The sequence below is a fragment of the Acinonyx jubatus genome, chromosome D2, assembly GCF_027475565.1.
Source record: "Acinonyx jubatus isolate Ajub_Pintada_27869175 chromosome D2, VMU_Ajub_asm_v1.0, whole genome shotgun sequence".
NCBI lineage: Eukaryota > Metazoa > Chordata > Mammalia > Carnivora > Felidae > Acinonyx > Acinonyx jubatus.
In genome coordinates this window covers 11,757,158-11,772,402 of record NC_069393.1, presented here as the reverse complement: position 1 = coordinate 11,772,402, position 15,245 = coordinate 11,757,158, and the positions used below count along the sequence as shown (strand labels likewise).

At 37.1% G+C, this 15,245-nt stretch overlaps 1 protein-coding gene across 3 annotated transcripts in view; it reads left to right on the top strand.

Annotated features, from left to right (window-relative positions):
• Nucleotides 1–15,245, top strand: part of PTEN (phosphatase and tensin homolog) — a 91,837-nt gene that overhangs the window by 52,403 nt on the left and 24,189 nt on the right. The window contains exons 1-4 of one of the 3 annotated variants that reach the window (XM_027049877.2): nucleotides 101–119; nucleotides 2,662–2,706; nucleotides 8,495–8,538; nucleotides 10,608–10,846. In XM_027049877.2, the coding sequence (XP_026905678.1) occupies nucleotides 118–119; nucleotides 2,662–2,706; nucleotides 8,495–8,538; nucleotides 10,608–10,846 (330 nt within the window). In that variant the 5' untranslated portion in view covers nucleotides 101–117. Of the gene's footprint in view, nucleotides 1–100; nucleotides 120–2,661; nucleotides 2,707–8,494; nucleotides 8,539–10,607; nucleotides 10,847–15,245 lie in introns of those variants that run through there. The other 2 variants (XM_053207352.1, XM_027049876.2) reach the window with 2 other exon arrangements.

The following is a 15,245-nucleotide window of genomic DNA, read 5'->3' as shown; positions in this document are numbered from 1 at the left end:
CGGCTGCCTCTCATATTGGCCAAACAAATGATGGAACATTCCTTTTATGAAATCCTTTTATCCAGTCCTTTATGAAACATCTACCTTACCAGCTGTAGACTGCTAATCCTGGAGTTTATGTGAGAAAATAGTGTATTTAATATATTCAGTAGCCTATTTGTTTATGAACTCCACCTCCGCAATCCCCCCCCCCCCTCGCCTTTTTTCTGTTTCTCACAGGTAACCCTTATTCTAATTGATTCAGTTACTCCATTATTAGTTTGATGGCAGGAGCCATAGTTCATAAATAATTTTATCCCAGGGAAATAAATACAGTTTCAAGTATATAATACGGGTTCTCTCCATACTCTTAAATAAATAAAAGGTAACATTGATAGGAATGGGTATCAAGGAATGAACACAGGAAAGCATACCATTCAAAATAAATACTAGTGACCTGAGCCCTCGATGAAGCACTGGCCATGCAAGGAAAGAGCCTGGTCTAGAAACTGTTGAGTGGTTTAGAGAATGAGGGCCTGACTCTGCAGAAATAAGAGGAACCCATCTTGTCATACTAAATCCATGAGAAAATGTTTTGTTGGTATAGGAATGTCAATAGAGAGCCATTATTATGTTAGTTTTGATTGTAATCAGAAAATATTCAAAACCTAATACTTGACGTATTATAGTTAACACACTAAATAAAATCTACTTATAGTCTAATGACTTAATTTTTAAGTGTTGGTTATAAATAATAATATTTTGACATTTGCAACAACTGTAGTGTGACATAAAAATATATCATTTTAATTAGTGACAAAGTTACTTGTGTACTGCTTGTATTACTGAGTGACACGATTTTTCACATCCAAGTTTATGAACTCTTTCCCCCTCCATCCCAACCACACACATACTTTCAGCCCTTCTTTTGCTCATTAAATTGTAATTTTGGTTATATCAATTTTGGTTTTTATGTGATTATGACTAGATAAACACCATTTACAGTTAAGTAAATTTTGTTTTCCCTGGAGTTGTAATTCTCTCTCTCTCTCTCTCTCTCTCTCTCTTTCAACTTTAGTTTCTATGTTCTTATCCCTGAACTGTGTAAATCTCTCAACATGTTCAAGCATATTTGGCATTATGTCAATTTTATCTTCTTCAGGAGCCTTCTGATGTACCCTAATCTGGGTTAGTTGTTAACTAGACTTTCTTCACCAACATTCTGGAAATTCTCTTTTCCCTTCTCATGAGTTGGATTCTTCAGTTCCTGGAATTGTCATCTTTCATGGTTTCCCACCCTTCTTTTGGTGGAACATATCTTCTAGTAACTTCCTGAGACAGACTATGTGGGCAGAAAAATTACTTGAGACTTCTCTTATTTAAAAATATCTTTATTCTATATTCACGCTTGATTTATAGTCTCTTTTGGTATGGAATTCTAGGCTGGGAATAATTTTCCCTCAAAGTCAGAAGGTTTTCTGCAATTGTTTTGTAGCTGCTAGTGTTGCCATTAAAAACGGTGATGTAATTCTGATTCCAGATTATTTTTATGAAACCTGTTTCCTCTTGGGCAGCTTCTAGGGTCTTAGGTTCTTCTTGTCAGTATTCAGAAATTTCACTAAGCTATGTATGCCTTTATTTGGGTCTGTTTTCATCATTTTTGCTGAATACTCATTGTATCCTTTCATTTTGGAAACTCCTTCAGTTTGGGGTATTTTTCTTGAATTATATCTTGCATTTCTTCTCCTTTTGTTTTCTTTTCTCTGGAACTTCTATTCATATGTTGAAACTTTTTGGGCTTTAAAATTTTTTAAAATCTCCTCTTTTGTTTTCCATTTGTCTTTTCTATTTATCCCGAAACATCCTCAGCCTTATACTTTTCTAACTCGTCTGTTACCTACCTTATAAGAGTAAACAAATTTATATGCATAAAGTATTTCAGTGTGATAAATGAATGTGGTAAGTGCTTTTGTTGGCTGTAATTGTTGTTCAGTTTCTTAACTGGAGGGAGAGGGCTTTGGTCTGGATTCTTTGACTTACTAGCAGTATAACCTTGGGCAAGTTGTGTAATTTCTTTGATATCTACTTTCTTCATTTGTGAAATGTGAATGAGCTCTCTCTCTCTCAGATGTTTGTGAGTGTCAACTGAGAATATATATGTGAACATACTTTAAAAACTTTGCATGGACTTATTGGTTAGTACTTGTATCTTTCAAATATCAAAAGTTTTTAGTTTGAAAGAAAATGATGGCTGAATTTTCAGGGTTGTTTTTCAGGTTGCTTGATTGCATGTGACTATTTCTTGCACACCTGCATGAGCTAGGTGAACTTGAGCTAAATGCTAATGCTGCCTTTTAAATGACGTATTTATTAATGCTTTGACCTCCTAATCCTAGACTGGAGACAGGTTATGACAGTATTTATTCTGTGACAAGCTCTGTCGTTACTTCAGATTGTATAAACCTGTGTAATGTAATAATTATTTACGAGTAACCTGATTACCAGTTGAAATCCATGAAGAGAATATTTACTGGAATTTATTTATTTATTTTTCTTAAATGGTATTTGAGATTAGGAAAAATGGAATTTCTCCTTTAGGTATTCTCAATAGTATAAATGTAATTTCAAATGTTAGCTTATTTTTGTTAATGGTGGCTTTTTGTTTGTTTGTTTTGTTTTAAGGTTTTTGGATTCAAAGCATAAAAACCATTACAAGATATACAATCTGTAAGTATGTTTTTTATTTGTATGCTTGCAAATATCATCTAAAATTAACTATTAAGTGAAAGTTATTTCCTTGTTAGAATCAGGTAGAGTTAAAGATATATTTTAACAGAATTGTGTTCCTAAAACAATTAGTCCAAGATGTCTGATTAAGAGCATTGTTAGGTCACTCAGAAAGTGTAGTGATGAGGTCAAAACAATGTTGGCACACATTCACATTACTTGATCTGCTTTAAGTGACTTGGAATCCAGCCCATCTTTGAGCCAATAACCATGCAGTAACTTGAAGCGTAATTTACAGCAGAGCTTTTCTGTTAAAGCATTAATAACATCTTCCATGGAGGGATGCTTCAGAGTGGGTGTAATTTTGTTTATTCTGTGTCTTTAAGGTCATTTGATTGAAACAGCTATTAGGGTAATCTCTAGCTCGTAGGTACCATTAATAAGTTACCTACAACTGTTGAGTTGGGTGGTTTCTCTTGTCTCGGGCAGGATGTAAGGATTGCCCACTTTGTACAGCTAGCTCGTCTTCTCTTTAACCTTTTGTTTTTCTTTTTGACTTTGTGAGTAAGGATGTAAAAAGGGAAAACACAAAAAAATGGGAAGAAAATATTTTATCACTTTTGCCCTTGAAGACTATTATTCCTTCCCAAAATATTGACCATTTCCTACCGTTTTAAAAATGGCATATAAAATGTGTTATTTTCCTACCTGGTTTTTATTTTTCTTATGTGATGTCTGTAAATTATGCAACAAAAATTTTTAATCTGAAGTTACGTTTACTAATTCACTGTCACAATTTTTGTAAAATTTGTTAATCAAATGTGGAGCAAGATTCTTTTCTACCTTCCATAGGCATTTAAATCTTCACCAAAAAGGATGTCTGCCTTGTCAGCTTGTGAGATTTGCTTTTCTATCTTTAATTTAGTGATCTTTCTGTTCTGATAAGACCTCAGAAGACCTGAGAGTGAAGTAGACACCATTATTGTTTCTCTTTGTAACTTTTCACTAATTTCCTCAAATTCACAAAGAAGCAAACGTTTATGCAGTGCTTGCCACATTAGGCATTGTAAAACTGGGTGGTAGTTCAGAGGTGAATTAGAGTTTCAGTCTCTGGTAGTTGATAGTCTAATGCGATAGGTGGACAAACTATTACAAAAGAGGTGACTGTTGTGTAGACGAGAGCTGTGTGGGCAACAGTGGAAATAGTAATTGTACTCCATAGGAAAGTTTTCATAAAGAAAGGCATGTTTGGGCTGGGGTGAAAGAATCCATGGGGCCTGTCCCGCAGGCCTCAGGTTAGGGAAATGGCATTGCAGGCAGAGAGAGGGGCACATAAGGACCTTGTTGGCATAATAGTGTTTAGAATATGGCAGATAATCCATTACGGTCAGATTATGGTAGGTGTTGGGGGTGGGGGGCGGGTGTGGCGGTAATAGATAACAAGGTGAAGAAAGTAAACGTGCTGTAGAGACTTAAGTTTTGGTGGGCCCCAGCTTACAAATGATCTGTGCATATATTTTTCTCTTGTACTGATTAACCTCCTGTAGCAAGCCTTGTTGCAGATGCCATAGTGTTTCCATGTAGGAAAATAAAAACCACAAAGGTTTTTATATTTTTTGAATAACTAGACTCAGAAGCTAAGTTTAAAAAAAAGCGCGCGCACACACGCACGCACACACACACGCACGCACACACACACACACACACGACAAGAACTGTCAAAAGCTTCAGTCCACTGAGTTACTTCGGGTTTAGACTCTCAAGATAAGGCATTTAGAATTCCAGATGGAAGGGAGAAAGATACCAAAGACATATTCTGCCTTTTTCAAAAATTTATTTGAATTCAACATTATATCCAAAGAAAGGGAAGGAAATTCTTTTCATTCCTGTATTCAGTGGCTTCCTGCTTCCAGAGTTTAGGACCTAGGCTTGCACTGTCAGTACTGTGGATCACTTGGCATTATTTTGGTTAAAGGTGGCTTTCAGGAGCTCGTCTGGGGACTTGGCTGCCTGTTTGTTTTTGTATTTCTAAACATTGGATCCCACAGTTAATGAACTCTCGTTATCAGTGGAGAGTAGCTTTTGGTATATGTATTTCAATTCCCCTTTCCCACTCCGTGTAATGGAATCATAGACTTTTCAGAACTGGAAAGTACCTGAAAGAGATCATTTAGTCCAACCTTCTCATTTTACAGATGGGGAATCTGAGGCCTAGAGAAGTTAAGTGAGTTGAACAAGGTCACACAGGTACATATGGTAGCAGACCATCCACTATTTATGCCAGTATTTTCCTTTCTGGTTTGTTGTTGTTGTTATTTGTTTGTTTTAATCTCCCCAAATTTCACTTACTTCAGAAGTTTCTAGAACTACCAACTTGTAGCATGTTGTGATTTCTGATGTCACTTTTCATTCTACACCTTCTTTCTACCTGTTTATATTTCTGGCTCTGGGTAAGTGAGTCTGGCTAGCAGCAGATGTTTCTCTTTTATTGCTTTTATTTTGGGGATGTTAATTACTTGTGATGTATGTTTTTGCGAACATATATAAATGGAAAGATCTTAAAATATTTACTCTAGACATATGTATATTAATGGCATATTAAACTTTTTATGGCAATTACGGCATGTGGGTGAAGAACGGTTTGTAATGCGGACTTTTTAAATGATCGTACCTGTTTATATCTCTATATTATCAAGCATTCAGTAAGTTATTTTAAGAAGGAACAAAATTTTGCCTCGTATCATTAATCAAATTTGGGTATAATGATACTTAGTAAATTAGTTTGTTTTGTGCAGGTGTGTGTATTTCATTCTTGTATGTTCCTCTATTATAGCAGGTATGTGGGTGGGTGTAGGAGGTGAAGGGGGCAGGTAGGGAATGAAGGCATAATATAGTTCTTGCCTTTGAGGAGCTTAAATGTTCACTGGATACTAATTTTTAAAAAGGTTGCTGTATTTCACTGTGGACACTGTTTGACATACAGCTCTCCATCATTTTGTGGTAAATCTTTAGCTGTTGTTAATTATCTCAAGTTTTCTTTTGTAAAACAGGGATAGCTTTGTTAAGAGAGTTACAGAAGAGATCTCCATGCCTAGCTGATTCTTCAAATCTCACTTCTCTGGAAGTTTTTCCTAGTAATCTTATCTCTTTCTTCACATTCTGTCTACTGCTTCACTAAAAACTAAGGTTCTTCATCTCTCTTGTCTCATATAAGCCTACATAAAGTGAAGATTTTTAAAAAATGGTATCTTTTAATTTAATTTTAATTATAAGAAAGTATAAATGGTCAGATTTACCTAATACTTGTCTTAGTCAAATCCCATTTTCCATTTATGTATCTTCAGTTTTGGTTTGTTGAGAAACTTGTGTTATCAACTAACATAACACACAAAAGCTATGAGGAGCTTCATGGGTGTGTGTGCGTGCGTGTGTGATGTGCGTGCAGTTATTAGAGAAGGTTGTGATTAAGAAGAGAGTCCTCATTCTTACCCTAGCAACCCTCCTGCAGATCACTTTCATCACTACGGGTCCCAGTATATGTTCTCACATACGCCTCGTCCATACCTGCAGAGATTTTCATAACTTTTTCATGATCACTCTTTGTTGGTTCTATCTTTTGTGCCAAATATCACTTTTATAGGAAGGCTGACTCTGAGTAAAATTTGTTACTGCTTTTGTTTTTAAAACCGTTCTCTATTTTTTCTTATGTATAAGAATATAAATATTCCTATGGCACAGTGCTGGAAGGAGTTTGACTTGTAATCACAAGTATTGTGCTTAAGTCCTGGATCTTTGATTTGCACGTTGTGGTTTGGGGCAAGTTTTTCGATGCTCTTCTAAATCTTTGCTTTCTCATATATAAATTGGAGATTATATGGCTGTGACTATGAATTAAAAAACTCGGAAACTCCTTTGGAAGGTGTGCGCATCTGGTAGACATGTAGTTGCTCATTATTTCCACTTCTTCCTCTTAACGGTAACATTGGAGAATCAGTTTATGAAGGTAGTTCTTCAGCAATGTTTGTGGAACCAAACATTTGAGCTCCTGAAAAAGCACGGGAATTTTAGCGAACTAAGGTTGTGCTGCCATGAGACCAGCTTCTTAGAATTGTTTCCTAGGTTGTTCCTTGTCCCTGCACCTAAATCCTGTCTTTGCATGATTCCTTATAAAATATTCCATTATGGATTCTTCACTATTTACCAGACCTCTTCTTTAACCTGTACTAAAGAAAGTATAAAATGTGACTTTTTTCTTGGTCAGTCTTCCTCGCACCTGTCACGTTTTTTATGAGTGAGTATGAAATTATTTAGTAAGGATACATATATGTGCATATGTCATAGCTAAATAATTTTTTTGAGTGAAACTCAATATACTAAATTATACAAAAAAGGGGAAAAGTTTTATTTTAAGCAGTAGTATGAAAGCTGATTTATTTCAGGTCTGACGAATTAGAAACTACTGGATTCTAATTTGTTGATAATTAGTTCACTTTAATGTGGATTTGGATTTAAAACTGTTTAGAGGAACTATACAGATACTTATAGGATTTCTTAAATGTAAGATACGTGTCTACAGTCACGTATTTGAAACTCTTGGGGCCAGTTGTGTTTTGGGATTCAGAATTTTTCGTTTTGCAGAAGGGTACCATGAAAGCAGATACTTTGTATTACATGATACCTGGAGCAAGTACATAACATGAGGTGTTTGACTCTTCACTCCAAGGGCATTAATTAAAGAGGGCATACAGTATCATTAACTCAGGTCAGGTTCTGCTACAATTGAGTTTGCTGTATATTTAACAGAAAGTGTTAGATGTTTCCAAGTTTGGGGGTTTTGGAATTGGAGATTAAGGGATTATAGGCCCTTATTTGTTTTAAAATGCTAAGTTTTTGTTTTATATGATTTTTTTAAAAAATGTGGTTTGGTTATAACTGCTGTTGTAGTTACCACGATGCTGCTTACCACAAACTAAAGTATAGGGTCCCTTTTGGAGCCTCTTAAAGGTTTATAAATACAGTCTGTTAATCATAAGTAAGTCAGTGCGTGATGATAAACATGTCACTACTGTTAAAAAGACAGCTTTAGCATGCTCTAAGTAGTGCTAGGTCAACATTTTACTATTCTATATTTATTTTACTTATTATTCCTTCATGACTCTGAGACTTTAATTAAAACTTGTAACCTGAGAGATTATTGAAAAAGATGACCTTGGGCTTTTCTAAAGAGAGAAAGGTCTGACTTAAAAAAATTTTTAGTTAACTGTTGTTTTTTAGTAGATTAGCATCATTCACTTTCTTCCGTTACGTTTTCTTTGCCCTTATAATTTTACTATTTAAAAAATTTATCTTTTTAACTAATAGTTTGAGAACAGTATGTATGTGCAACTCTGAGGTAAGGATAATATTGAAACTAGTTAGTTGTTTCTATATACTTGTGAAATCAAAAATAGATTCCATTAGCATGCAAAATGTCCATCCAGGAAATTTGAAGGTGGAGATGCGGCTGAATTGGCAATGTTGCATATTAGTGGCATCACATGTTTTGTAAGCAAGTGCATAAGCTATAATTGCATACACTTAACATTTCTAAGCTTTGGTTTCCTTAATTGTAAAATATTGGGATAATATCAGTACCTACTTCATAGAATTTCTAGGATTGAAAGAAATAGTTAATACAAAACAGCATGATGTGTGGTCCATTATAAAAGTTCAGAAAAATGTTTGCTACTGTATTTTTTTTCACAAGTGTAAAAGATAACTTTAGATCACATTTAAACTTTTCTTTTAGGTGTGCTGAAAGACATTATGATACCGCCAAATTTAACTGCAGAGGTAGGTATTAACTGCAGAGCAATGTATTATGTTATATAACTTAAAACCAGTAGACTAAATCTTACTGTCATAGCAGTGATGAATAATCTCATTATTAAGTGAGATAAATATTTATCTTAAAGATGGTCTTAAAAAATTTGCAAAACAAATTTAATTTTGCTGTTGTGTTTTGGGAAGCAAGTATCCTATAAACCTGCCGGTACTAACTAGTAGGAAGGCTAATCCCAGAGTAGACTAAGAATTTGGAGAAATCCCTAGACTAACAATACAGTAAAGAGAGGGGTAGACCTACTGCTGGAGACATTTGGTGTAATAGTGAGAGATTATAGATTATAGGAAGAAAGCAGATCAACTTAATAATTCTGTTGAACGTAACCTAAAAGGGGGGAAAAGATATGACAAATACGGACAAGAGGAACCTGACAGATGAGAGCAGGGAGCTGCTTTAAGTGAGTTCTTCTCCAGGTGTAATGAATCCTGTCTCCAAGTCTACATAGAGCTTCCTCTGTGTTTGTGGAACCCCTTGGGCCATGAGAGACCTGGAGAGTGGAGAGGCTTGGCAGGTCCTGCCGTGATAGTCAGGAGAAGGTAGACGCCGGGATCCCTTCTGAAAATCTAGAATGGACTTTCAGACAGCTGGTTGGAGAATTCAGAAGCACTAATGGCTGTGAAGCCAGGACATACTCACTAAGAATTTTTCCTTTTTCATGACTTCGGCTGCTGCTTACTAGGCAAAGCGTGTTTTGGTCAAGGTTCGTCTAGCTTTAAATAGATGTTTAACAGATTCTCCTGGATGTTTTTGGGTGCCACTGGGAAGATGAAGATGGAATGATAGTACAGCCAGACCGATGGCCAGGTGAAAGCTGTCCTGATGACTCCTTGTAATGGAAGTCGTGTCTTCCAGAAGAGCTCACCTGACATACGGGAGGACTTAATTGATCAAATCCTGTTCCACATTATTAATGACTTGACTGAAATTAGAAGGCATACTTTTCACATATTTAGATGACACAGAGATCATTATATCCTCTGGATTCAATCAGGATTTTTAAGGATCTTAGTCGAGTGGACCCGAGGCAGCGACCAGTAAGACAGAATTTAATAGGGATATGTTTAAAATCCTATTTCTAGGCAAGTTAAAAAAGAACTCTCAACTCTGACTGACTATAGGGAACAGAGAAATTTTGGGTTTTTATAACCCATACGAAAAGACCTGAAATTTCATTTGATAAACTTTACTACAATTGTACACCTTTTTATAAGTGGCTTTTTTTCAGTTTCTTTTGTAAATGCCTTTAAAATCCCATGTAGTATGTACAACACTAACATTCGCAAGGCCATCTTTATTTTATTATTATTTTTTTAATGTTTATTTATTTTTGAGACAGAGAGAGAGACAGAGCATGAGTGGGGGAGGGTCAGAGAGAGAGGGAGACACAGAATCTGAAACAGGCTCCAGGCTCCGAGCTGTCAGAACAGAACAGAGTACAACGTGGGGCTCGAACCCAGGAACCGTGAGATCATGACCTGAGCCGAAGTCGGCCGCCTAACCGACTGAGCCACCCAGGTGCTCCTGCAAGGCCATCTTTAAATAGCACACTTTGCATTTTTATTATATGCATTGCAAATTGCAGTCCTTTCCAGTGTTGATTTATTGGTAATTGATACTTTCTTTGGAATGTATATTTGTGATGATGTAATAGTATAAGCGTTATTACTCGTTTTGTCAGAAAATGCCTTGAGAGCCCTGACAGGAAACCTGTGTGACATTCCGGGTCCTCCTCTCCCTCTGACCCGTTGTGACTTGTGCTTGCTCTCCAGAGCAGTCTCCTCTTGGTCATGGGGGGAAATAATCGGCCTCTCTGTCTAGTGCATAGGTTTAAAAATTAATGAGAGACTGTTTTCTGTTCAAAAATTGGAAAATCGTCAGACGAGTATTTTTCTCTGGAGTTTAGTTTTCCTTCTAAACATCTGTTAAGCTTATATGCAACGATTCTGAAGTTAACCTACTTTTAAGAAGCAATTCAGGAAGGCCGCTTTTCTCATTCTGAGGTGATCTTTTTACACAGTTGCACAGTATCCTTTTGAAGACCATAACCCACCGCAGCTGGAACTTATCAAACCCTTTTGTGAAGATCTTGACCAATGGCTCAGTGAAGATGACAATCATGTTGCAGCAATTCACTGTAAAGCTGGAAAGGGACGAACTGGTGTAATGATTTGTGCATATTTATTGCATCGGGGCAAATTTTTAAAGGCACAAGAGGCCCTAGATTTCTATGGGGAAGTAAGGACCAGAGACAAAAAGGTAATACATTATATTAAGTTATATTTGATGTTCTTTCTTCTTCCTGGATCTGAGAATTTATTGGAAAACAGGTTTTTAAAAAATTGGTTGGTAGCCCTCGTTTCTTTATTCTGAACACTGAAATCAGTTCCTGCCTTAGCCGTCGTATGAGCAAATGACGGATTCTTGCAGTTTTTCTGTTGATGCTAACTAAGCATTATCATATCATGCTAGTAAGTGTATTGGGTATTTGGTGTGATAAAATCCTTACAAAGCAGTACATTGATCAAAAGTAAGCTTGATACTTCTGAACGTTGCCTGAGAAGAAAATGTCTTTGGATAATAACTTGGATGCCATTACCTAGTTTTACAGTACATGAAAACCATTCTTTAATATGAATGTTCATAAATACAGTTATGATTAAGATTAGTCAAAGGTTCTTCTGTTATTCAGAAGATTAAAGACTGTTGAAAATCAGTGACACACTTAATCTGTGTAGTATGTTTGAGAGGAAGATACAAACTCTTGGGAGAGCTTTCACAGTGATTTTCAAGGGATTCATTTCTTTGGGTGGCAAGTGCGATAAAATATGTTTATATTTCTTACAAAGAGATTTTGTACAGTTCTGCGTCTCTGAGAAGGAAAAACCTAAGATGCTCCAGTGAGAGAGAGAAAAACCCGTTCCATCAAACTTTATGTGAAGATTTTTTTCTAGTTTTAGTAATGTTTACAATCAGGAAGGCTCTCTTCCAGTTTAAGCTGATTTCTTTTTAATTCAGCTTCCAAACAGAAACATAAGTGATCATTTCCATCATTTTAGCCAGGTAGTTGCATTGATTGCTGGTTTATTTTCTCCTTCCTCATTTCTTGTTTTATTTGCCCTCGTGACTTTTTATTTGCATCTGAGGATGTCAGAGTACTGTTTATTCTCCTCGTTTATAAATTTGAATCTTACGTTAGTGCTTGATTTTGGTGAACGTTGATTATGGCAGTGCCTTACACTTCTGTATGTTGCACATACCTGGGATGAGAGCAGTGGCCTGAGTCTTGGAGTGGAGGGCGGAAGGCCTGCGCTCTTTACTTCGGCTCACTCTTTCATCTGGAGGGAAATTGTTGCTTTTACTGATGAAAAATGTAGACATAAATTGTTCTACACTGAAGCCAATAAATGCAGGGCAGCACAGGGAAAAGAGAATGCATGGGAAGAAGACCACAGAGAAACAGGTCAAGTCAAAGTACAGTTGCACAAGTAGTGGTAGGAGCTGAGAACAGGGTCGATGAGCAGGAGGCATTTTGGTTGTGGGAAGGAAGTCCAGTAAAAAGAATTTAAAATGAAAATAGAAGAGCTGTATAATATGGAGCCAGAGCACTAGATTTAAGCTAGTGGCTCTGTAAGTGTTTATGCTAACATACCTTCCAAAAATATGATGAAAGCTATAAATGGTCTCTCCCTAAAAATGTTCATGCTATACATGAACATAAAATTTGGCTTATAGTTTTTAATTGCACTGAAATTTTTCTTAACGTGGAAAACAAAAGGAGTCTTCATAAGAATTACGTCCCTTTTTTAAATGCGAAAAGCAGTGACCACTCACTACTTGAGAATGATGAGTAGATCAAGTGGTAACAAATGAAATAAAACTAAGGCTTAATTCTGTTCAATAGTAAGTTTTAATGAAAGGGCTGCTGTTATTTAGATTTTAAATAATACATCAAAACTATGTCATCATCTTTTACTTGACAACTTAAAAACAATTTTTTTCCTAATGTTTATATTTTGAAGTGGGGGGGGGGGGGTTACAGAGAGCAAGCAGGGGAGGGGCAGAAAGACAGAGGCAGAATCTGAAGCAGGCTCCAGGCTCTGAGCTCCGAGCTGTCAGCACAGAGCCCGACGGGGGGGGGGCTTGAACTCACCAGGAGTGAGATCATGACCTGAGCCGAGGTCGGACGCCCAACTGACGGAGCCACCCAGGTGCCCCTGCCTGACAACTTTTATGTGATCTCTGATATCCAATCAATTTTGACTTTGTTTTTGTTGAAAACAATTACTTAAAACCCTGTCTCACTAAAGAGTGAGAGAGTAGATGGAATCCGTTAGATTCTTTTCTCGGATGAAAGTAGGCTTGTGTCAAAAAATAAGAATTCTCTCCAGATAAATTCGTGTTACCTCATTTTCTTTGCCTTTAGTTAATGAGATCATTTTTGGCAAGATCTTGGCATAAGGCTATGTTAGGGAAGGAAAGGATTATGACTTCACATTTTAGTTTTAAGTTTAGTTTGGAGAGTTAGACTGTGTAAATGAGTTTGTATTTTATCTAGTTAACAGCAGTTAAAATTTTTGACTATGGAATTTGTCTTCTGAAACCAGTGAGTTTATGTGTAGCAAAGCATTTCATAATTGCTCCCACTTCTTGACAAAACCTCTCGAGAAGCCCTTGATTGAAAGTCTTGGCTCTCCTGAATTTGGCAATTTTCACAACAGTAGACTTTTCATGACAGATCCTCTTGCTCAGGCTGTGATTCAAGGCTTGGCATTCATGGAGCAGTAGAGCACTTTCACAACAATAGATAAGATTTCTCTCAGGATTGACGGTAGAGTCTTGCACCCCAGTGCACAGCCGTGAACAGGGCGGTGAGTCACGGTGACATGCAGAGCTCTGTCTTTACCAGAGCAACGAAACCAGATGTCTTGCCAGGCATTAAGGGGTACTGTCTGTCTGTGGAACACTGCGATTTCTTCAGCAGTGTTTTTGGGGCAAGGAAACTTCACCATTTTGAAAATGTTAATGTCCCCTGAAGTTTCCAAAGAGGATTCCAAAATAAATTATTCTTTGGTTGTGTTAGCATGCGTGTATTTGATGAAAACTAGTAGCTGGCTAAAGGGAGGTGTCATCATCCTATTCTGAACGGAAGTGGTATTTCCAGTCTTTTCATGCCCTGCTTCGTAGTTTTAGAAAAAGAGGTCAGTTTTTTTGGATTGGGTAAAATTGGTCACTAGAGATACTGCAACGGTATTATTTTCTGTTGCGAGCTCCAAACGTGTTTGACTGTTTCCAAAGTATTTGCCTTTGCCACGTTCATCTGTGACTTTCTTGTTTGTTTGACATTCATAACCATTGGGATTTTGAGGTGGGAGTACTTAAGGTTTTTTGGTAATAGTCTGTCTAGCCTTTCCTAATCAAGCGGTGCTCTCACCCAGTGTCTCTTTCCCTCCCGCTTCTCTCCCTCCTCTCCACACTCACCCATGCACATATACGTATGTACCTGGTCTGATGTAGGGCTTCTTCAGGAGAGTTGGCTAAATGCTTCTGATAGTGAGAACCAGCCATGTAAGAAGTACTTGGGATAGTCTGTCCCATCATATTCTGGGATAAAAGTATAACCCAAGGACACTCAAACAGTTTAACTTAGATCCAAGAGAAGTCTTCATGAACAAAAAGGACAGGTTTTAATTTGTCTTTGGAAAGATATTTTAGTCCTCACAATCTGATAAATATTCTCAATTCTGTTTTTCTGTAGAGATTTGGTAAAATGGCAAGGCCCGTGGGATATTATTGTGAAATAGGGGCCAGGGTGCAAAGGTCGCGAGAGAAGTGCTTATGAAAATAAAAAGCGGTATGTCCTAGAATGTGATAGTCCCCACATCATCAGCAGAACCGCTACAGGCACACTGCTTTCTTCATCCTCTTCGAGGTTAGGATCTCCCCCAGGAGGAGGAAGCGGGCTAATAGAGGATGGAGTTCTGTGTACTCCGTAAAATTGTCATGTTTGGCTGTTACATTATATCAAGACTCAGAGTTAAGTAATTTAGCCAAAGTTGATCACTTTTAGCATCTTGGAGTCAAATCATCAAGATCTGTTGTGCTTATTAGTTCATGATTAATTAATGTTTACAGACCTTTTTTGGGTGAATTAGTCACAGGGTCTAAAGAAGTATGCTAATGTGCTCTTACCTTTATTTCTGTGTATATTTAAAAAGGCAAAAAAAATTTATGAGCAGATGCTGTTGATGAAGTTGTATTTTACAAATGGTTCCATTTGCATCTTATGTTCAAATAGCATTAGAAAGCTAGATTAAAGGGATAAAGATTGTGGGCATAAGATTATGAATTTTTTTTGGTAGGATTTTTTTCCTATTTCAAAAATGATAAAACTGATTTCCCAGAACGATGAAGTGCTTTGATTAAAGGTGATTCAAACAGTTAATGATAGGGGTGCCTGAGTGGCTCAGTTGGTTAGCGTCCCACCTCGGCTCAGGTCATGATCTCGTGGTTTGTGAGTTTGAGCCCCGCGTCGGGCTCTGTGCTGACACCTCGGATCCTGGAGCCTGCTTCGGATTCTGTGTCCCCCCTCCCTCTGCCCCTCCCCTGCTCATGCTCTGACTCTCTCTCTCTCTCTCTCTCTCTCAAAAATAAATAA